Source organism: Lissotriton vulgaris, chromosome 4_1 (genome assembly GCF_964263255.1).
Source record: "Lissotriton vulgaris chromosome 4_1, aLisVul1.2, whole genome shotgun sequence".
In the NCBI taxonomy this organism is placed as follows: domain Eukaryota; kingdom Metazoa; phylum Chordata; class Amphibia; order Caudata; family Salamandridae; genus Lissotriton; species Lissotriton vulgaris.
Window position 1 is genome coordinate 481,756,186 of NC_141691.1, and position 24,754 is coordinate 481,780,939.

At 42.0% G+C, this 24,754-nt stretch overlaps 1 protein-coding gene across 1 annotated transcript in view; it reads right to left on the reverse strand.

The window, feature by feature from the left end:
• Positions 1 to 24,754, reverse strand: part of LOC147718867 (aryl-hydrocarbon-interacting protein-like 1) — a 196,616-nt gene that overhangs the window by 51,349 nt on the left and 120,513 nt on the right. Inside the window, exon 4 of the mRNA XM_086966794.1 lies at positions 8,797 to 8,973. Coding sequence (XP_086822920.1) covers positions 8,797 to 8,973 — 177 coding nt within the window. The remainder of the gene's footprint in view (positions 1 to 8,796; positions 8,974 to 24,754) is intronic.

The following is a 24,754-nucleotide window of genomic DNA, read 5'->3' on the forward strand; positions in this document are numbered from 1 at the left end:
ATCCCTTCCTTATGTATATAGAGATAACTCTAATCACTAGTATATGCAGTAGACCTTTGTACTCTACCATTCCTATGTGACTCTTAGAGTATATCCATTTGTATCTCTTCCTTGAGTGACTTTACTATTTGTACATTTGCAATTTTTCTTTCTGTTTGTATCTCATCCTTGTGTGACTTTACATCTTGTACATTTGCATTTTTTTCTGTTTGTATCTTTTATGTAACGCATGTAATCCTAAACCTTATGTTTTACAACTCGTTCTTATGTAAAGCACTCTGACACCTTTGGGTAAAGTTTGCGCTATATAAAATCGCATGAAATAAAAAAAAATGTATGGGCAGGCCACGAGCATTGCTGGAGTTGCGTTGCGCTTGCGACACGAATCCAGCAATGCACCACCCTTACGACGAGAGATGCGTCACGCATAGTAAACTCAGCGCATCTGTGGTGGTGCAAGGGTGGACTTGCATGACGCATCTTACCTGGCGCATCCCTGCTGATTTGCAGGGATGCGCCAGTCGTCATAAATCTGCCCCTGAATTCTCATGTCCACAGTGAAATGTAATTGCACTATGATGTCTGACTGCATGTTGTCTCACCATTATATATTCCCCCCAGGTGACAGTGCGTATGACCTGTGTCCATGGATCCTCACACCGTACCGGTCTCCCACCAACGCACCTGAAAGGCCCTACAACAGGGCACATATGTGCATCAGGTCAGTCATCGAGCACACATTTGGCATCCTTAAATCACGATTCCGGTATCTTCACAAGACTGGTGGGGCCTTGCAGTATGCGCCTGAGACAGTCTGCAAAATTGTGGCAACCTGTGCCATACTCCACAACATTGCCTGCAGGCGTGGCTTGCCCATGGAGGTGTCTAATTCAGATTCTAGAGAGGAAGACCCTAACCCACCAGCCCAACAGCCAAACGAGGGAAGCTCAGCAGCAGAAGGGAGAAGGCGCAGGGACCACATAGGCAGACATTATTTTTCAAGGTACATCATTACCATTCACAGTTTACACACAACAAATGACACCACAAAACATGATTCAAACAATTTGAAGTTCCCTTTATTTGAAGGGCATGTCAATGGACAATGCTGGACAATCTGTCCATCTCAACCTACATAACCAAATTAAATTGGAAATATCATGTGGTTGCTGCACCAACCCCCAAAAAAACCTGACACTTTTCTACCAAACAAATCATTTTTTGCCTCTACGTCCAGCATGTGGGGATCTGGTATGTAGGATTATTGGTTGCCGATTGTTGCTTCGCCGCAGCATAGGTGCATCTGCAGTAGAGACACTGATGTGGCTAGACACCTCGCTGTCAGCTGTCTCTGTGGCTCCTCCAGTAGCGACCATGTTTGTCTGGATTGCCTCAACTGCAGCCCCCTTGCAACGTCACTACTGTAGTGGCCCATTTCGATCTGTAGAGCCAGGGTGCGCTTGGTCTGTTGCATTGTTGCAGTTGCCAGCCTTCCAATTGCCCTGGTCATTGAGTGCATTCCGTGTGCCCTGCTAAGCTCCATTCTCCTGTGCTGTACCCTCTCTTCTTTCAACTCTGTACACAGTTGCCCAATAGCCCCTGTAAGGGCATCAAATTTACCCTCAATGCGGACCTGGTCGTCAACCATTTGTTGGGTGATGTTAAGGAATCCCTGGCTCAGCTTTGAATTGATAAGCCTTATGTGTTTTTATTGCAGGGGCTAAACCTTCAACATGGGTTGCTCCAGGCCACCAAATGCCGACTGAGTGCTTGCTCTGGTGTGGGTGGGAGTGTGCATATGAGCTTGAAGATGCCTTCCTGACTGCTGTGTCGGACGCTGAACCTGGACCCTTTTGCCCAGAGTGCGAGGCAGTGGTGTTTGCTGCTGTGTTGCTGGTGTGTCATGCGCTGGAGCCTGTGATGAACTCTGTGCAGCACTTCCCAGGACATGTGAACAACTTGGCTCATCCTGTCCATCCTCCATTTATACCTGCTCCTGCTGTGCATCAATCACATCAGCCCATGGCTCTCTTCCCAGAGGTGTATCTATGTTGCAAAAGGGGAAATAAAGAAAATGTTCTGAGTCACAATCTCAGTGGTGGTCCTATGTTCACAACTCAAGTCAGTCCCTAACTGCACAGTTTATGTCATATACTACATTTCCCATAATGCACCAACTATGACTTTTGGATCATGTAGGTGGAGCATGTTGATGCAGTTGGGTCTGGGTGTGGGGCATGCATGTGGGGAGATGGATTTTATTTGACATACTAATATTGCACACATTTCACACTTACCAGGGGGCGGTGGAGGTTGAGATATGTCGAGGGTCCCAAATCCCACTACTGCTGCTCTCTTAAGGGTACTTTTCACCATTGCTTCTGCTTCTGAAGCTTCTAGAACATTGGAAGGGCCTCCTCCTGTTCCTTGTGCTTCATGCAGCTGTGCTGCCACCCTCTCTTTGGCCCTGGAGCGCAGGTCATACCACCTTTTCTTTAAGTCATCAGGGACTGGTCAGCCACACCAAGAACATTTATGCGCAGCTGGATATCTCACCAGATTCGCCTTTTCTCTGATTCTGGAACTGTATGAGATGACCTTCCAAACAGCTGCTCATGGTTGTTGCAGCATTCTTCAGTTAGTATGTCCAGTTCCTTCTCAGAGAATTTGAGTATGCGCAACCTCTCCTTCCCTGTCTTCTCACTGAACTTGTTGGACATCATGCTTTTCTTTGCTTGGCTGGCTTGCAGTGTTGAGCTGTGGGGCTGCACCCTGCCATGTGCTGTTAATTTCATTCAGGATTCTCCAGGGACACCACTTCCTTATTTTGGGTCCTTCTGCTCTCTCAGAAAGTGTTTTTTTCTTTTTTTATTCGCGCTCACAATTTGCGTATGCAAAATGCAATTTTCAGCTATGTACACTATTTGCGCAGTCTAAACTGTCTGTTCCACCATGCAAACTATCTTCAAGTGCTTTCTGCGTTGCAATTTGCCTCCTCGCTAATTTGCAATGCAGGTCGCCTCCTCGCTACTTTGCAATGCGAGTCACAAATTGGGGAACAGTTCGGTACGTACATTGATTTTTGCGACTTGCAAATTATGACTCGCTATTTTTTTTAAATTGCAAGTCGCAAAATCATGAGGTCATACATCTAGCCCTAAATCTTCTATTTTCTACAGTCAGTGTCCTGTGTGCCCTACCGACCAACCACAACATTTTGGGGTCGATCTTCAAGTAGGGCTTTGGACACAACCTGGTGGTTCGTGGATGTTCCTGGCAGGAGAGAAACCTACGTGTTATGCGCAGGAACCCAACAAGACAAAGTTGGTTTTTAGGAGTTGGTGCCACGAAGACAGCACCTCGTCATTTTTTGCTGATTGCAAGAAGGGAAAAATTAAGGTACTATTTATAATTTAAAATTGAAATTACCTGTGAGTAGGCTCGGCGTTGGAGTCCTACCACCACCCCAGGCCAGAGACGGAGATGTCACGTGTTTTGTAACTGGATTGAACCGCGATGCGCACTCTAAGTCCACACGCAGACGTACCATCATCCTCTGGTTGTCAACCACGTAACTACGCTGCTACGTTTACATGCCGCCATTTTCAATATCTTAGGGATAGCATCTCTAACCTTGTCTTTTTATGAGAGGGAGTTTCTTCCTTCAGTGACTGCACCGTCGTGTGGACATTTATCAAAGCAGATAGTTCAGGTACTTCAACGATGATCTGCACACCGCTAGCACTCATATCAGTACCCAAGGCTGTAAATGTTTTCTATGAGGGAATCTCACTGTGTTGAGGTGCAGATGGTTCAGGTACTGTAACAGTGATCTGCACACTTTCATCTCATAATAGTACGCCTTGTGGTACATTTCTTTCTTCAATGATTTGCACACCATAACTGTGGAGACTTGTGGTCAGTAAATGTGCCAACATACATTCTCAGTGATTTGCACACCTTGCGTTTTGGGGTGCAGTACATTGGACTAAAGGCTATCTATTAGCTTGCATCCTTATTTTGGGTTGCAACACATTTATGGCTATGTAATATAACTTCAGAATGCCACCCATGTTCGTGCCTCCCCCTAGCACACCTTCAATTGTTTGGGAGGTTTGAGCGGCAACTTTAGAGAATTATATTACAGACTAAGATGGTCAAAATGTTTCACTCTAACAAAAGAGAGGGACCCAAACAAACCAAAGGGGTAGGGTACCAGAAGACAAACTGTCAATAAAGTTTCCCCTTTGGATGAACTTATAGGCTGACCACAATCCAGAACCAAACGTGCATGCATACAAATGGGTTCAATACCACATACTAGAAGCAGAAAATGATAAACATGATACAGTCATACAAAAAAAATTACATTTTATTTTGGTAAATTAAAAACAATCTAAAAATCATTATGTGACATCATAAATAAATATATACACAAAATGGGACACTACACAAGGAAAATAATTCCAATTACAAAGAGGAAAATACACAGGTTTTCAGAATAGATGAATCCTACTCCAGGTTGTATGTTTGAAATTCACAATCAAAGGAGTTTCTTTGTTCAATTACTCAGTATATTTCCACTTAATAATGCATCGTTAAAAGAAGCTGTTAACATAGCAAAAGTTATTGAGGAGTCATAGAAATGCATGAAAGACTTAGGTAAAGCGAACAAAATTTGTAGTGATGTGGCTAGTTTGGAGACATATATGGAAGACGAGGAAGAGGTAAATGTGGTGTCAAAAAGAATGTGAAGGGGATGTTCAGAACAACTTCAAGGAGTAAAGGAAAAGAGTGTGTGCACTGTGGGAGTCCTTATCACATGGTGGACTCTAAATGATGTTTCGCTGCCGTTACGGATTGCAGAAAATGTGGTTGTAAAGGTCATTATGCATTCATGTGCAAACAAGGAGTTTGGGGTGATAAGACCAAGCCTAAAGTTAATATAGTGCGAGAGCAAGCACAAGAATTCAGGGAGGGAAAATTGGTGGTAGAATAGACCTTAAATGGGATAACGTGTGGATGCCAAGTAGAACTCATAATTGATTTAGTATCCATGTACATGATAATCTCAGAACATTTGTTTAAAAAAATTGAAGAGATGTTACATTGACAACTAAAGACATTAATCCAGTTGGATACCAGGGGGAGCCTATTGATATTGTGGGATTCCTGGTTGGTTCCATACGTTTTGGGGAGAAATGTATTGAAGGGAAACTATATATCTCTGTAGAGAGCCCTCCCGTACTTGGTTGGATGCATCAGTATGACCTCAACCTTGTAATTAATCAAGTCATAGTGGTAGACGATGTTCACTTGAAAGACATTTTGCAGGAAGAACATAGAGTTTTTGAAGATAGATTGGGATGCTTAAAAGGGTAGGTACACAAGATTGTACTTAAGCATGATGCTAAGCCAGTACAACACGAGCTCAGGAGTGTGCCTAGCTCAGTAAGGAATGGTCTTAAAGATTTTTTGCAAAACATGTGGAAGGGAGGTGTGATAGAGCCAGTGGAAGCTTCACCTTGGAGTCCTCCGGTGGTCATTACTCAACCCACTGATGGCCGCCTGAGATTTTGCATTGATTTGAGATCACTTAATCATGATATTGTGGCTGACACATACCCACTTCCTAATATTAATGAATTATTGCAATCTGTGGGTGATGGTAAGTACTTCTCCAAAATAGATATGAGGAGTGCTTATCATCAGATCAAGCTGCACCAAGATTCAAAAGCTTTAACTTTGTTCCTCACCTCTGAAGGAACATACCAATTTGCGCTCCTGCTCTTCGGACTAGCGTCGGCTGCAAGCATATTTCAGAGGATGATGGAGAATTTATTCGAGGGGATGGAAAGAGTGGTCTATTTTCAAGATGGCATTTTCATTTCAGGAAAGACGGTTGAACCACATGACATTCTGAGACGGGTTTTGAGGAGGTTGGAGGATGCAGGTATTACTGTGAGCCGTGACAAGTGTGTGCTTTTGAATGAACAAGTTGAGTACTTAGGCTATACTATATCCAAGGGTGGGCTAAGGCCCAAGAGTGGTCTGTTGGAAGCCATTAGATCAACACCCATTCCTGGGGACAAGGACCAGTTGAGAAAGTTTTTAGGTCTTGTGGAATATTATTCCAAATTTGTAAGAGGCTTTGCTGACAAAACTGAGAATATAAGGAAACACTTAGGCAAGGGAAATAAATTTGTCTGGGAGGAGGAACAACAGAAGTGTTTTGAAGATATGAAAAAAGAAATTTGCGAAACAGGAACTCTAGCTTTGTTTTATATCAAGTGCAAGTCTTTTCTTACAGTGGATACTAGTGCCATGGGTATTGGCGTAGTACTATCTCAATGACAAAATGGAGTGACAGTTGTGTTTGCTTCGCACACTCTCACACAAGCAGAAAGGAACTATTCCATTATTAAACGGGAGACCTTAGCTGCGGCGTGGGATGCAGAATACATTAGAGAGTTTTTGTGGGGCATGAAGTTCCTCCTCAGAACAGGCCAAAAACCCCTAATTAAGATTTTATCAGCAGGGGGTGCTGGCAAAGGTTCAGTGAGGTTGGCCTTGTTTACTGCTAGATTGCAAGAGTACCTTTATGACATTGAATTTATACACGGATGAAAAAACGTGCAGGCAGACTGTCTGTCGCGGATGTCATAGGAGTGGGAGTCTGTTGATAGACAGGGTGTGGAAAACTCAGATACTGAAGAGGCAGTAGCATGTGCTCATGAAGTGGAACATAATAGCTTGGGTGCATTTATGAAGACAGAATGGGAGCGGGAAATGAGTTTGGACAAAAAAGTACTGTTAATGATCAAGAAAGGTGCAGCAAGGGAAAGCATGTTTTCTATATCAGCCAAACTTTTCTGGAAGGTGTTGGATGAATTGTCGGTCAATGGAGTGGATGTTATCATGAGAGGTGATTGGTTTGTGCCACCTGTTGGGTTAAGATTTTGCATTTTTTAATTAGCACCTGAGGGACATTTAGGACAGGGTATGAAAAGCCGGAGGATTAAAGAGGAATATTGGTGGCCTGGTTTAGACAATCAGGTCAAGAGGTGGGTGGAGAATTGTAGTAGTTGTAAGGACAGTGAGAAACGTTTGACAGTGGGCAGTCGGAACATAGATGGCCATATTGAGGATCGATGATTTTCCTGGCACGCCATATGTATGAACTTTATAGGCCCCATGTCAGAATTGCCTGGAGAGATGAGGTTTGCTGCAGTGGTTGTACATGTGCACTCTAGATGGTTGATTATTCGATTTATGAAAGATGTGACTACGTCCACGATTGCGATTTTGGAGAGTGTTTTTGAAGAAGAATGGAACCCCAAAGTTATACTCACAGATAATGGCGAACAATTAACTTCCAATGTAATGCTCCTTTTTTTGGAACAGTGTAGGATCAAACATTCTCGCACTTCGCTCTACAATCACATGGGAAATAGAATCATGAAGAGGGCCAACAGATTGGGCAAAGGTACCATTCCACTGGCATTGTCTAATATTGTCTACCTGTCAAGGATCAAGTTTCGGACATGCTATAGGCTTACTGCACCACTATACATAGTGTCAAGTATAGATGTCCTTTTCTACAAATGAGGGGATGAGCCCCAGGAACCATATTAGTTACTGCATTGTTAAAAGAGTGGGTTGTGTCAGGTGGAGAATATGTTCTTGAACCAGGTCACAGCACATTTAAGGAAGGAGAATGGATTAAAGTAAGATCTGGGAGAGTGAGAGGTGGTTTGGAAAAATTCAGAAGTCATTGCAGTGTGGAGAGACTTGAAAAATGTTATGTTATTATTAAAGGTAGAGAAAGGTGAAACGTGTGAAATGTGACTCTGTACCAGAAAGGTGGTTGTTGTTTGAAGAAGGATGATGAGGAAGGATGCTCGGGTGCCATGTTCATGCGAGCTGAAGTAGCCGGAAGTGATCAAGGGAATGTGGAACGAGAATTGTTGCGTGGCAGTAATGTTGGGGTCAGGGAAAGGGATGAAGTCAGAGTTTGCAGGCCTCTCGCTTATTTGCAAGATTATGTGAAAAATTGATCTGAGCTAAGGTTATGTTTCATGCCCTAATGGCTACATATTCTGTTAATTCTTAGTTTTTTTGTAGTTATCTGTGGTGGGAACACACTGTGTTTTAGTTTTCTTTCTTCTCCCAGCTGGTTTTCTTATTTTGATTATGCTCTATTTTTGAGTTTTGTTTTCTCCTGTTTAAGGGAAGGAGATGTGTTATGAGGGTAATCCTTACATTAGGACACTGAATGTAAGATGTAAGGCGGAGGACGCTCCACGTGAGGCAGTTGATCCTGTCTCCTTGAAGTGGATTGACACAAGGTTGTTTCCTGAATAAATCTTCTATTTCCTACACTCAGCGTCTTCTGTTTCCTACCTACTAACCACAACACGATACCTTCTCACCGTCCAGTCCTTCTTTTCTCATTTGCTTCACCACAACCTGTGTTTTAAAAATATGTATTCACATAGCATATCATTTATAACAAGGTGACCTGTGGTTTTAGCCCACTTCATAGCACTGAATATCACTCAAATGAGGGCTGCAGGAGGGAAGGTTTTCATCTTGTTAAAATGAGGCCCGTTTCATTGCCGTTCACTGCTCAGGCGTAAGGGTGTAATGTATATTTATCAGATGTCTTCTCCATTTGCCCATACTAATTATGTATTTTTTTCACTCAAAATATTGCATTAAACAACCAGTTTGTCCAAAGTGTGGTAAGAGGTTGTACAGTGTACTTCTGGAGTTAAAGCAGGGTCAACAACTTACCTTTGCCTGGACGTTGCGAAGGCAGATCACCGCCTCTTGGTATTTTTCTGCTGCCTCCTTGTATTTCCTGAGCTTGACTAGATGATTTCCCTCGTTGTGTAGAACAGGTACTGCAGTTAGTTTCTCTTCTTTGTTCATCGCCCATACGTCTTGTTTGTATGTGGTGGGACCTTCGACCTATTGGACAGAAGAGAAGGAAACGTACTGTTAGCGAGCTTTTTTGCAGAAACATTATTGAACATTAAAAATCTACTGCTCATGGGTTTCACTCTGCTTTTGTAGTAGAACACCAACTGTATGGAAGTGAAGCTTGACACAGATCCCATGAAGCTTAAACTAGATAAAATGCCATTCATGCATCCTTCCTCCCCAAACTTTCTCTTATGAGGATCCATATCGCAGACAGGGTGCACTGGGTTGGACTGCACCAAGGTACATCTTTAACTCACCGGGCTGGGTGCAGATCAGGCCAGTACGCCCTATCACAATGAATGTGTAGGAATCAGCGCAATTGCAAACTATGCCTGCCCTGGGGCCAGAGCGTTGGTGAAACATGGACCAGGTTTTTGAAGACATCAGTACACCTTTCACCGTGCAGGCAGCAGACTTACCTGCATTTCAAAAGGGGCAAAGATCCCCTTCCAGGCACATACAGTTAGTGACTGCATCCACCTGCAGAAGGATGTCTGGGAGACCCCTGGTACCCTCTTTTCCCCATTCTAAACAGCACCCTCAGGGTGTGATACCTCTATGTGGCACACATTTAGAGAATCTCCTAATTGGTCCTTTGCCTCTGCATCCAGGTTTAGACAGCAATGTCCCCTGCGTGATGCACAGTTGTGTTCCACTGTCCTAATGGTCTAACTTTTTTTTTTGGCCCTAGCCTCACATTAATCTAGTGTGTTAACAGAGCACTAGGCTGCCCCTCGACATGAGTGAGCTCCTTGAACTTTCCAGTGACCTGGAACGATGCATCAAGCGTGCCCTCATTGCACTGGCAGTAGACTACTGTCCCTTTAATGGGTTTAGTACATACAGCAGTGGTGGCAGCATACTGTGTCTTATGAATCCATAGTTTTGGCAAAATGCTTCTAACTGTGTCACTGAAGAGGAGGCCTACTTGCCCATTCATGTAAAGTTCCACTTCTATGTGCTAACCTAGATTCTAACACTAACATGCAAAGTGTATTTTGAGCATGTTTGTGTACATGGCTTGCATGGCACATGCATTGTGTGTAGAGTAATAGAGGCCTACAAGGATGGGATCGAGGTTGTTTTTCCAGACAGCGTAAGTGTATTGCTGATATTCCTGAAGCTGGAGGGAAAAGACTGATTTGTCTTCCTGTGGCACTGCCATTTGGTAGATGGTGGGTGTGAAGGGCGGTCATGCAGTCTCTGTTCTTGAAGGCGAAATGGCCTTTTAGGTGAAGCCAGTAATTTGCCTTTCCCCTAATCACTGTTCAGTGAGGCTGACAGTCAGATGTAGAAAGCGCAGACATATTTATGCCTCTTTTCTGGGTGTTCCAGGCTGGAGACTAGCCACTGTAAGGATCGTAAGGGGCATCACTCGCCACAAAGGCTGACTGGAGGGCAGCCTAGAAAGACAATTGAAAGGAGAACTACCCTATACCGGTCCTGAAAGTGTAGACAGTGAATTTTCAACTTCTGTCTTCTGTTAATGTGGGAAAGGACCTTTACATCGATGACATTACACTGCAATGCCATTACAACATGGTAGTTACAATGACAGCGTTGTTACCATGCAATTGCTACGCAAGTCAGTACATTGACTTCCAGTAGAATGCACGCTGACATAAGAAATAGTATATTTTACAATTCCAACACCTTCCCTACTGTTGCGTAGGTTGGAGTTGGAATAGTAAATTACACATTCCTAATGTTAGCGCGCCATCTACTGCAAGTCGATGTAATGACTTGCGTAGTAATGGCAAAGCGTGGTAAAAAACGCAGTTGTTGTAACGACCGCGTTGTGAAGGCACGTGATGTAATGACTCGCATAGTAACAAGCAGTGGTGGCTCGCATAGGGCGTGCTGCAGGGTGGCGGGCGGGGGAGGGGCAGGGGAAGGGGGTAGTAAACTCGGACATATGACAGAACAAAGGAAAGTAATTATTGCGTTCCTGTGTTCCTAAAATCTGCAAAAATTAAATTCAGCAGACAGTAGAAAATAGGTTGTCAGAAGCAAAAAGACAGGCCCCAGGGGATGGAGTACCAGGGGCCATTAAAGGCTCAGGAAGGTGGGTCGTGTGGAATTCTTGCCTTTTATTTTATGATAAGGCCTTGGTTGATGGGGTCCGCAGGGACTTTTTAAGGCTTGGGCAGAGAAAGCGGCATAGCTCACTCCCCCTTTTTAAGCATTTTTAAGCATTTTGGCCCCGGGGATAGGGTTCCCGGGCCTTATTGGGCTCAGGGAGGAAGCCTCATGCCCCCCTCTACTATATTAAAATGGTAGCCCATGTCAAAGGGCCCCAGAACTCATTGGGCTCAGAAAGCTCTTTCGATCCGAGTCGTCCTGAGGGCTTTCCGAACAAGATCGGAATTGGGCCCCTAGTGTTTGCTCTCATTTGGCGGGATATTTAGAAATGCTCCTGCCAGACAGGAGCAAACACATGTTTACCTGCCTTCTCTGGTCCGGGCAGGCAAACTACTGTATACCGGGGGAGATTCCCCAGAACACAGTATGTAAGCCAGCCCCAGGGGATGGAGTACCAGGGGCCACTAAAGGCTCAGGAAGGTGGGTTGTGTGGCAATTTTGCCTTTGTTTTATGTTAAGGCCTTGGTTGATGGGGTCCGCAGGGACTTTTTAAGGCTTGGGCAGAGAATGTGGCATGCCTCACTTCCCCTTTTTAAGCATTTTGGCCCCGGGGATGGGGTTCCCAGGCCTTATTATGCTCATGTAGGAAGCCTTGTGCCCCCCTCTGCTATATTAAACCGGTAACACATGGGAAGGATTTCCAGAACTTATTGGGCTCGGTGAGGGGGGCAGTTCCCTCCTACCCTTAAATAAGATATGCACCCCCCCTAGCCCTCCCCCCAGGTGGGTTTTATTCAAACAAGTGCGGGAAGCCACGCTTTTAGTTTTTTTGATTTTGCTGTGGATCCTCCTCGAATGTGGACCCAAATGTAAAGCAAAAAATCTGTGACCCCCACAACCTAGCCTATCCCCTTATATGTTTTTTGCATTCTATTTAGGACTCAGGGCTGAGTCCCAAGTTCTAAGATGGCTGCCACCACTTCCTGGTTGAGATAGGGGCAGCCAATTGTATCTCAGGATGAGCGCTGTCTGCTATTCAAATTTTTGTAACCTTACTTTCTCCCAAAATACTGAATGGATTTACACCACAACATAAAAAGCACTTTTTCTGGATCAAGATCTACCTTTGTGCCAAATTTGGTGTACCTTTCTGCCAAATTTGGTGTACATCCATTCAGCAGTTTGGACTTTAGCAGTGTCCAAACGTCCTGTGGAAAAATTAATGGGGAAAATGCATTTCGGGACCACCCTTTTTTCTCGGTCACCGCCTAATGGATCACCCCAAAACATTACATATGCAATATTCTAAAAGTAACGTTTTTCTGGGACGTTTTGTTGAGATTCGTCAAACAGCGACAAAGTTATTGTCAATACAAAAAAGGCATTCCATATGGAACTAGGAGAAATGAGTACAAATTTGAAAACTGACTTACTCACCTTATAGAATTGTACTTAAAATGCATTAAATGTTGTAGAAATGTTTATGTAGGAAAAGAATAATAGTAAAATAAATGCATAACATTTAGAACACTTGTAAAATAAATTGTAAAACACGTTAACTAAATACATGTGTATAAAAACGTGTCAGGGAAAAAAACAATTGCACTAAGCAACCATTCTTACTGTGTATATTAACAACACCCAAGTCATCTCACTCAACACTTGCTCACAGTTACATGAATGAGAGATTTGGAAAAACTGCTTAGCATTAGTGAAATCTTTCAGAAACGTGCTGACTGTAATATCGTGTTTATCCAGCTCCTTACCCCATGCTAGATCATGTGTTATAATACAATAAGCTTTTGATAGCATATCGGTAAAATGAAGACTTGGAGAGTTTGAGAATGATGTTTCCTAACAACATTCATAAATGCTTTCACATTACTGACTAGTTATTGTTCATGCAGCTAGCTCATAGAGCATCTTTTACTTTAGGTAAGAGGGGTCTCTTAATAACCTTCCCTCATGTAAAAATTATTGCAACAAGATTATCGACTAAAGGCAACGAGGGTACAGACTGGGGGGATCGGAAGAAGAAGCATTGTATGACTGATATCATCTTGTGAACTATTTATAGTGGGGCTCGACGGAGGACGCTTACTGAATTGTTAGGAAAGTATGAATCTATATTAATGAGTTTTCCTAGGTAGTTAGCATTGCATTTTCCACACACATCTCTCCCTACTTTTACCCTTTTGCAGCTACTCTGGTGGTTTTACCGTTAGATCGCCCTGTCTTGAGACTCTTCTTTACGGAGAGTTGATTTTCTTTAACTTTTCCAGTGCTGTGACGACCTTTTAGATTTTGGTGATCAATACTACTGCAGGGATCACACTTCTAATTACAGTAGTTACTGTAGCTGTAGGGAACCCGGCAGAGTTTCCAGAACTACTCTTTATGAGAAGTTCATTTTCATATTCGCTCTTCTCCAGAAAGAACTCTTCATGAGTTCTCTTTTTGAATAGGTCCTTTTAGTTAGCTTACAGGGTTTCTTTACGGAACACTATGAATATTCCCGATGCTGACTTCTAATCAAATCTATTTTATATTTCTGTAACCCAACTAATCTAAATAAAGAGGTTTAGATATTCTAACCTTATAATAAATAAAGGTTTTGAAACATTCACCAACCTCTCATCATTGACTGATCGTAAATTCCAATTGTCATTGATGTTTTGAATTGATTTGGGAAAGCTCTAATTCACCTACGGTAGAAAAAAGGACTGTCGACCTTTCCAGGGCCACAAGGATTCTCTATGGCGAGATGTGTAAGTGGGTGCATATTAAGATTGAACCATCTTGGTGTGAACTTGGCCTCCCACAGAACCCAAATCATGAAGAGAGCGTCAATATACCTTAACCACAACATGGTCTTGTTCACAAATCTTTCATTATTGGGATACCAAGCCAGTTTCTGCTCCGACCAATCCATAATTAGACATGCATAACTGGTGCTGAAAGAAAAACGATCTCTTCATAATATGGGATGGCTCTAATGAAGAATTTGAGGAATGTTTCAAAATCCTAAATAGCACTCAAGACAACCTTAACTTTAGCTACACCATCAGTGATGCCAGGGTAGTCTCCTTGGACACGGAAGTTTATATCCACAAAAACAAACTACATACGACACTGCATCGGAAATCCACAACTAAAAAGGCAACACTCAATGCAGGAAGTTTCTGCCAAACCAAATTTATTAACAACATCCCCTACGGAGAATTCTTGGGGATACGACAGATATGCTCCCAAGAGGAGGAATGCCGCAAACACAGTTAGCAGACTGCCAATCGTTTAAAAAAAAGAAACTACAACAACAAAGTAATTGCAACTTGCTTACAAAACCTCAACCAATCATGTTTGGAAATAATCAAAGAACAAAGGAAAGAATCAGACAACGAGAAAACGAAAGACAACATTTGCCTGATTACTACATACTCTACTGAATCAAAACAAATTATGAGCATCTTATGAAAAAACTGGAACATACTGCATCTAGATCCAACAATCTCTCAAATTGTGGGAAAATATGCAAGCCTCACATTCTGGAGAGCAAGGAACCTGAATGACCAACTGGTCCACAACCACTTTATAGCCAAGAAAAAACAAGATACATGGCTGAAACCAAAAGGTTTTTGCAAATGTACCAACTGTAAGGTCTGTCAAGATTGCGAAGTATACTAAGGAGCTCCAAATGGCCAACAAGAAAATTTGCAAACTTGATCAATTTATCACATGTAAGAGCCTGTTTGTCATCTATATCATCGAATGTCCCTGCACCGTGAAGTATGTGGGGAGCACAATTTGTGAATTAAAGAAACGCATTCCGGAACACGTGAGGTTGGCGATCAATACTGACTGAAGCAATGCAGTTGCAAAATACTTGGAAAAAGTCCATGGCGGAAATTGGAAAAAACTTAAATTCTATGCAGTGGAAACAGAAGAGCGCCACGTGAGAGGTAGCGACAGGGAATGAATTCTTAAGACAAGAGGAATCATGTCACATTCTTGCATTCCACACGTTAACCCCGAATGGGTTGAATCAAGATGAAGAAATGTGTTCACATCTGTAATTATGGATTTCCCCCTTGTAAATATGTTGATGAAGTCAGTTGTACCCCTTTTTCACAATGAATTTAATTAGCACTTTTCTTCACCAAGGGTTTTTCACCACACATAGATTTTAAATGTGTTCCATGTTGACAAGAGTGACCCTGAAGACATGTTGTGACTTTAAACAAATAATGACTGTCCCAAGAGAGGTTATTCATATTTAGAACCTACGCAAATCTACTTCCATAAAACCAAAAAAATACACAGATGTAGTAGGCCCACTAGAGGGCGTGATTTTGAATAATATGGGACTATCCCAAAAATGCAGAAATCGCTGAGTACTAAGTGTGTATGTATTATATCGCTGGTGATTTAACTACACAGGCCGTTGTCATCATATACCATTTTAGCAGAGGGACAAAGTCATGATTAATCCTTTTGATTGCACCATTGGTCTTGGGTGGTGAATAATTATACATGACAACAAATTATAAAAGGGGCAACAAAGGGTCAATTTGAATCGTAAACTGACAAAAGCGGAAATCATGAGGTTTTGCATTCACGTTATTCTGTACACATGTATGGTTGGTAGTATTCACACATGGGTGGGTTTTGAATAAACACACTACATTATCCATAAAGCAAAGTGGTGCAAGAAAGGAAGTAATGTAACCAATCCTTGATTGCATATAATGCTGGTTGAAATGCAGCGCTTTGTTTTACCGGTGATCAAGGTCTTTGAGAGACTGAAACGAGTTGTGCTGTGTTGAATTGCCATAAAATGCTGCTGCCAGAAAAATAAACAGCTGGATATCAACTATACCATGAGTGCGTGTGGAATTGTTTCCATTGAGGAAAAACTACTGCTATGAGATATATATATATATATAATTTTTTTTTTACTGAAAAATACATAGGTTTCAGGGGTGTTATAGTTAGCTGGACATTTCACTCATACAAAACCATTGAAATTCCTCCGTTATAGTTAGTTGTACTACCTGTAACTCACGCGCCTGCAATCCACTGCTGATGATGTCACATATTACATCATTCATGACATGGTCAGTGACATCACTGATCACATCACTGATGACATCTCAAATTACATCATGATGACATCACTGATGACATCATCAAGTGAATGTGGTTTGCTTCCATATTTAAATAACTATTATATGTATAGGAATCTGCATTGAAGTCTGAGTGAATGTATAAGTGTCTGGATGGAGAATTTAGTGGCACTGTAATTGACTGTCTAAGTCACTAATTTAAAGTGGCTCACTAAATATATGGAATAGTGATTTAACTGTGTGAATATCTGTATCGCTCTGTCTCTTGTTGTGCACACTATTGCATATGTTGATTACTAGCTATGTGAAACTTTATATTAATGTTTAATTAGTTAAGTGAGTATTTGTATGAGACAGTCTGTCTAATGATGTGTAAATAGTTCATTTAGTAGGTATATGAGGTAAACACTGCATGTGGAAACAGTTGTTTGGGTGGATGAATCTTTTTTTTGGTGTGTTGATGAGTAAATATATTTCTCAATGATACATGTCCAAGAAAGTAGAAATATAAAAGGCAGTGTATGTGACAGTAGTTCTACATAAATAAGTATACATAACAGTCAGTCATTGTCTGAGTGACTGTATGGAAAACTGTATACTTGTAAAAGTGATTTTATAACAAACTAAGTATGAGTTACTAACTATATGAATAAATAAAGTGGTGTGTGTAAGAGTGTGTAGCTGAGTAAATGTAAGTATAATGAATAGTAGAATGACTATATAAATCAATAAAATGTGTGCTCGTGGGTAATGTCAATATAAGTCTATAAGTATATTTAATAGTGTTCTATTGATCTTTGTCAGCATGTATGAGTAAATGTATACGTACGTGTTTAGATGTGTGTGTAGATCTACAAAGCAGTGAGTGGGTTTTTAGAAAGTTGTATTGGTGTGTCATTCTTTTAAAAATGGTACTCTATATTTTTTAGTGAGTGATGAAAAGTTATACTAGTGTATGATTAGGTGTAGCAGATTGTCACGTGGATGATGTCATCCGTGATGTCATCAGTGATGTCACTTGAGATGTCATCAGTGATGTCATGAGTGATGTCACTGACCATGTCATGAATGATGTAATATGTGACATCATCAGCAGTGGATTGCGGGCGCGTGAGTTAAAGTTAGTACAACTAACTATAACAGAGGAATTTCAATGGTTTTGTATGAGTGAAATGTCCAGCTAACTATAACACCACTGAAACCAATGTTTTTTTCAGTGAATTTCTAAGATTTTTTAAATGCTAATTCCTAACTATAACATACCAGAAACCTATGGTTTTTTCAGTGAATTTAAAAGGTTTTTTAAATGATAATTCCTGACTATAACATACCTGAAACCTATGTTTTTTTAATTAGATTTCAAAGGTTTTTTTAAATGATAATTTCTAATTATAATGTTCATTAGGCATATCTGTTTTTTTAATCTTTTTTAAATATCATCCCATTCTCAATCTAGTAAAAACTGCAAATATCACCACTTTTCAATTGATTCCTTCCGCCAACAAAATCGCCACAAACCAGAACCATAACTAACGTTAATGATATACAAACTAGGTGTTCCCGTAGAAAAAAAACACAAAAACACCACTTCCCATATTTTTAACAACCAGCCAAATCTGCAATGCTACCTAAAAAAACAGGCAATAGCTCCACTTACCAGTAACAAATTAACATCAACATTTAACTGGTGTAAGGAGGTCGACTATCTACTGCGTGAATTACACCCAACTCACGCCCATATTTAAAGACGAATATGTGATAGAGGTACTAATCATGCACCTCCGACACCCAACAAAATCACAACACCCAGTGCCACCACAACCACCCCCCCCCCCCGGACCCCTCCAACCTACTACCTCATAGGCAGAGCAAAACAGGACAACGGACCTTCCCAAAATACCATATCCCCTCAACCGCACAATAGCTGAATGTTCAGAGATGTGGCAACCAACTATGTATAAGGGAGGGAACTCGCACATCAACAATATTTTACACAATCCCATGTGTACCGGTGATATGCAATACACAATTCACTATACAAACAAATAACTTTTCCTTGTGGCGAATATATATGTGTAGTGTACTGCACAGTGGACGCAACCATATTATCTCAGACACTGGGGCACATCTCGGTCATGTAGCTGTGTTGTCCCCCCCTTGAAGCTGAAGCGGAGTGGGCTGGTCCAAGAAACGCAACTCCAGCGTAAGAGTATAAATACATAGGCCACGCCTTGGGCGTGGTTCACTTGTGCGAAGACAAAAGTCTCTGCCACAGCGATGGTCCTCCCCCAGCCACGTAGCTGCCGCCATGACCACGTGCCTTCTCAATACAGGCCCATTGCAAACTCAGCGCCACAGCACCGCAGACTTATGTCTGTATCGACTACTGCCTTTGATCTACACTGCGGACAGCAGGGTTCACACCTTGAATTCATATTTGGATCTACACTATGGACAACATTGAATCTAGCTTTGATTTATTTAATGCAGAAACAATTGTACTCTATGTCCTCAGATTTTGTTAAAGGATGTGGCAAAAAGTATTCTTCGATGTCTGTGCTGACTACTGCCTTCGATCTACACTGCGGACAGCAGGTTTCACAAGTTGAATTCCGATTGGGATCTATAATACGGACAGCATGGACTTTAGCCTTGATTTATTTAATGCAGAGAAAATTGTACTATATGTCTTCAGATTTTGTTAAAGGATGTGACAAAAAGTATTCTTCGATGTCTGTGCTGACTCCTGCCTTCGATCTACACTGAGGACAGCAGGGTTCACAACTTGAATTCAGCTATAGATCTACACTATGGATAGCATGAATTCAGCCTTGATTTATTTAATGCATAGAAAATTGTACTGTATGTCCTCAGATTTTGTTAAAGGATGTGACAAAAAGCATTCCTCGATGTCTGTGCAGTACAGTAGCCAAGACACATTGTACTAGTGAGGCCCGTCCGGACCACGCATCATCGCAGGGTGCGCACACGCTGAGGTCTTCAGGTACCACTAACTCACTGCACCACATGTCATCACCACTTGGCCTTATTAAGGCACAATTCTTTAGACAGAAGACATTGCTCCCAGTGCGGCCCACCCGGACCATGCATCATCGCAGTGTGCGCACTCTCTGAGCGCCAGAGGTACCAGTAACTCAGTGCACCATAAATCATCACCACGTGGCCTTATTGGGGCAAAATTCACAAAACAAAAAACATTGCTACCAGTGTGCCCTCCGGACCAAGCATCATCGCAGGGTACATACTAGCTCAGCGCCAAAGGTACTACTAACTCAGTGCACCATAAATCAGCGCAAAGAAGAGTGAACAGTTTTATGTCAGGAATGAGGCATACTACCACTTGAAAATCGGATTGATACAGAATTCAATAGACAAAAGACCTTGGTCCTAGTGCGCCCCCCCCCCAGACCACGCATCATTGCAAGGGTACGTACACGTTAAGTGCCAAAGGTACTACTAACTCAGTGCACCATATATCATCGCCACATGGCATTATTAAGGCAGAATTCACAAGGCAAAAAACATTGCTACCAGTGCGGCCTGCCTGGGCCACGCATCATCGCAGGCTCCACACAAGCCGCCCCTACCTCAACGCACCACAAGTCATGAACTCTTTATGATAGAATCTGTTGTGTATTATTTCACGTGCGCAGCACAAGTCATAAACCGTTTATGATGGAATATCTGTGTATGAGATGATGATTACTATTGTACTTGTTACCAACAGCAACGATTTCCGGAGGGCTGGCTTACGCTCACCCCACATTCACCCAGCGCAGACATCACTAGACATGTAACCCGCACGTGCCCGTACCCAGTTAACTATGTGTCTGTTTATTCATCATGTTTGTAAAATGCTGCCCTTGGGTCCTACCACCACTTGATCTTGGTATGCCAGACCCGGTTTAAAAGCACTTATGATCTCGTTTGGGCTCAACACTGCGTTTTGGTCCAGCCGGACCTTGATCACATGACATATATATATATATATATATATATATTATCGCTCGAACTCTCCTTAGAATCCAAAAGAAAGAGGCAGCACTCGCGGACCAAAGGGTCAACCAGAGTTTTAATTAGGGGGAACAGAAAAGCACAGACGCGTTTCGGCGTGAGCCTTCGTCAGTATATATATATATATATATATATATATATATATATATATATATATATATATATATATTGTAAATAGAAGCCAGGAGCCTGGTATCATTTAGGTTGCTTTATTTAAGTTAGTCAAGTCTTCAAGATGTTAAGATAAGATTGTAAAAAGTACATAACACACATTCTAAAGATAGAGTTACTAATACATCCCAAACAGTTGCGAACACAAGCCAACCACAACTCGTCCCAAACACAACTAGTCCCAAGTCCCATCCCCTTTCCTTGGGAAACAAACACAAACTGATTTTGTGCCAAAATTAATTGAGTCCACTTTGCTCCGTAACGGGGTACAACCCTCCCTGTGAACTGCACCTTGGAGTAGCCATTGCTCCGCCCCCAATTTCCTAATGGGGTACCCACCTCCCTTAAATCTTAATAAAAAGAAAACACTATACCGTAACGCCATATCTTGGAGTAGCCATTGCTCCGCCCCCAATTTTCTAATGGGGTACTCTCCTTCTCCAAATAAATGATGAGGTACTCACCACCCCTGAACTAATTTTCAAATACCAGGGCACACAACACCCTAAGAACCACAACTCCATATCTGTGACACATATAGTCCGAAAACCTATCAGTCTATTTTGCTCCAGAACATCACCCCGTAAACCCTCCCTAACTGGGACATATCCAAAATCCTACAACCCAACTTATAACTTCCAACACCTCTGAGGCAAACTGCACTGGGCTCTCCACACCCCAAAAACACACCACCCTACAAATGCACACCATTCTAAAACTGCACAATAGTTCGTCACACACCACTCACTCGCCATTAGCACAGGGCATTCACCACTCAAAAAGAAAAACACACTGCCACAGGGTCACTCCTCACACCCTCAAGTCAACTAAACAAAAGCAACACCACACCAAAATGAACTGCAACAAGACACTAATCATCACTGACTAACCCCTCACCACTCACTGAATCCACACAAACCACGAGACATACATTAAAATGACCAGCAAAATAATGTAAAAGAAAGTCCCATGCTCCGGTGAGCGGTCTCTCACCCGAGTTCTCCTCAGAAGAAGAATAACTGTTCATAGCATGTCAGTAGTTGTTGCAGAACACCAGGAAAGAAGGTGAAATCCTCCTCTGCACTTGTAACATCCCCAAGTAACATCCACCTCACGAAAATAAACAAGCTGCTTTGGTTGCCACATCTTCAGGAAATCGATCTGCATATCAAGAGTTGCTGCCAAAGCACTCCCACGATGTAGCGGATTATTAAAGTTTTAATATATTCTTCCGATTTTTAAATTTTAATGTAAACTCCGGATGTCCCACAGCAACTGACTAAGCAAAGTCTGCGATGTGAATGACATTTGTTTCCAAAATGGCGGGACGCATTTCACGCCACACCGGGTGGCTCTCGGCACGGTGGTGCTTTAAAGTGTGAAAGAGAAACACCGTCAATCTCCCCACAACGTCAGAGAGGCAGAGCGCTCCTCCTCGTGGCAAACACAGCAGGTAGGTTCTTAGCGCATTACCCTGCTCGTGCACACTTGGCCTAAGACGACAGTTAAACTGCCAACACCAGCGCACTCTTAGTAAAATCATAATAAGCATATTTTAACTTTCAAGGAGAAAATCTGTGCGCTGCAGGCAACCAACTGTAACAGGCTCTTCACATGCCTACACCTAATCGTTTTTAAAACTGTGCGCTGCTCGTAAAAATAAATTGGGGAAGTCCATTCAACAAACTGTAGCAGTAGTGACGTCTGCCTCGCATTGAGCAGGCTGCTTAGATAATCGTGACACAATCCAAACACATCCGTTCACACCGAATTAATGAGATCTTTTAAAAGGCATTGGAAGTGCTTTAACAATAACGCTTCGGAAACGTTTTTTTAGCACAACTTGCCAAGGACAGGAAAGGATCAATCATCACATAGGGTCATCTGTTCTCCGTGATTTTCCTTCCCTCCCTGTGTGTTGTTCAATGCCACGCTGTACTCACTGTGTTAAACGCCTTGGGCTGCAGGCTGTCAATATGGTAAATGACACTGGTGGGTTCCAAGCAAGGCGTTTATTTTCCAGTGTGAAGCTTAGTTCCAGTAATCTGTTTCAAACATAGTCTCTCCACAATGCTGTAAATTGTTTTCTTTAGCTCCAGTTACTCTTGTCTTTACTTGTTCCTTGTTCCTTTTTTCCGTTTGCGCGCTGTAGGTTCTCTTATGAATAGGCTCTTATAGGTCTCTCCAAGCGTCGCCAAAAATGTTGTAAACAGAAGCCTGGAGCCTGGTATCATTTAGGTTGCTTTATTTAAGTTAGTCAAGTCTTCAAGATGTTAAGATAAGATATAGGGAAGACCCACCAGGAGTGACCAGCATGCCACTCAGCCTGCCTGGTGCCAACTGCCAGCTGTCACCAGGCTAAGCCCCAAACACTCCATGATGTCACCAAAGGTTCTAGTGTTGACATCATGTGAATGAGAGTGAAATCCCACAGGCAGAAAAGAGACAGGCTAAATACAACATATATATATATATTCACTGAAAAAACCATAGGTTTCACACCAGTTATAGTTAGGAATTAGCATTTAAAAAACCTATTAAATTCACTGAAAAAACCATAGGTTTAACACCAGTTATAGTTAGCTGGAAATTTTACTGACATAAAACCATTGAAATTCCCACGTTATAGTTAGTTGGACTCACTATAACTTGCACGTGTAATGCACTGATGACACCATCCAGTGAATGTGTGTCTTTCAGATAAATAAATATGTTTTATATATGTATGTTAAGGTCGATGGAAGAATATTTGTTTAAATTATTGTCTTAATGGATGTTTTTAAAAAAAAAAATAATTGGATATCTGCCTTATTAAGAGTATCTTAGTGAATACATATATTAGCGAGTGAAAGTAGGTCAGTCTCTCTGTCATCAGTGATGTCATGAGTGATGTCACTGACCATGTCATGAGTGATGTAATATGTGATGTCATCAGCAGTGCATTACACGTGCAAGTTATAGTGAGTCCAACTAACTATAACGTGGGAATTTCAATGGTTTTATGTCAGTAAAATTTCCAGCTAACTATAACTGGTGTTAAACCTATGGTTTTTTCAGTGAATTTAATAGGTTTTTTAAATGCTAATTCCTAACTATAACTGGTGTGAAACCTATGGTTTTTTCAGTGAATTTCATAGGTTTTTTAAATGCTAATTCCTTTCTATATCGAGTTTCTAACCTTTTTTTTTTTTTACAATTTGCTGTTTTTTTTTAAGTATTCATTTTTTTAATATATTTTTTTTCTTTTGCGCTCTGGGTGCGCGCTCCGGGAAGCTTTCAGCTAAGCTCTCCGGTAAGCTTTCCGGTGAGCTCACCTGAAAGCGCACCCAGAGAGCTACTGTCATTCGTGAAAAAAAATATGAATGAAAAGTTAATAATAATGCAAAACATTTCGCTCCATACAAATAAAATCCGTTTTTTTTAATAAGGAAAATGATTATGTATTTCTGTAAAAGTTTGATGACGTCACTTTGGCGCGCAACGTAAGTGCCCTCGGAAGCGCCTACGATCGCGCCGCGTAAACGCACCCGGAAGCGCCCAAGATCGCGCCACGTTTGCGCCCCGGAAGCGCCTACGATCGCGCCGCGTAAACGCACCCGGAAGTGCTCCGGAGCGCGCTGCGTAAGCGCGTCGGGTCATGTGACCCTAAAATAACACTTTTCATTGGTTGCTAACAGTTTTTTTTACAAAGAATGAAATCCCCACCCATTTCCTTCACTATTGCTTTGTACTTGGAGAGAGCAAGAGCTGTTCTGTGTACTATCTTCATCTCCTACTTTCCTGATCTACAGCAATGGCTGCAAGAGAGTCATCCAGCAGTGATTCAGAGGCATTTGTAGATGAGGACCCTCCTAGGCAGAAGAAAAAAAATCCATTTCATCTGGAAATTTTATAACATCCCTGAAGGAGAAAAAAAAGTCAACGCTCCAAAAGTAACCTGCAAAATATGTGGTAGTACTTTATCCAGAGGCAATCCTCTGAAAAAATATAGTTTTGGAAATGCCAATTTAATCAGGCATGTCAAAAGAAGACACCCAAACAACTTTGCGAGGGAGAGTGTCAGAGACCTGGCACGGAAATTACCCACAGATGGCGGCAGCACCTCCACTGGTGGAGCAACACCTTCGGGACCATCCCGTAGAAGAATGGTCCCTAACATACAGCCAGAGTTTGCAGGCATCAAATTTCTGTGCACGGAGTGTGACGAACTGCTCTGCTATGGGGAGCAGAGTGTTGAACTCATTGCCCAAAAGAAACAACAACACCGCTGCCCTGACAGTCCCTAAATTTTCACATTTTTTTGCTCCTGTTGAGCCGTTTTGGAATCCCTGTTTTTTGTTTTTCCCTTGACAAAA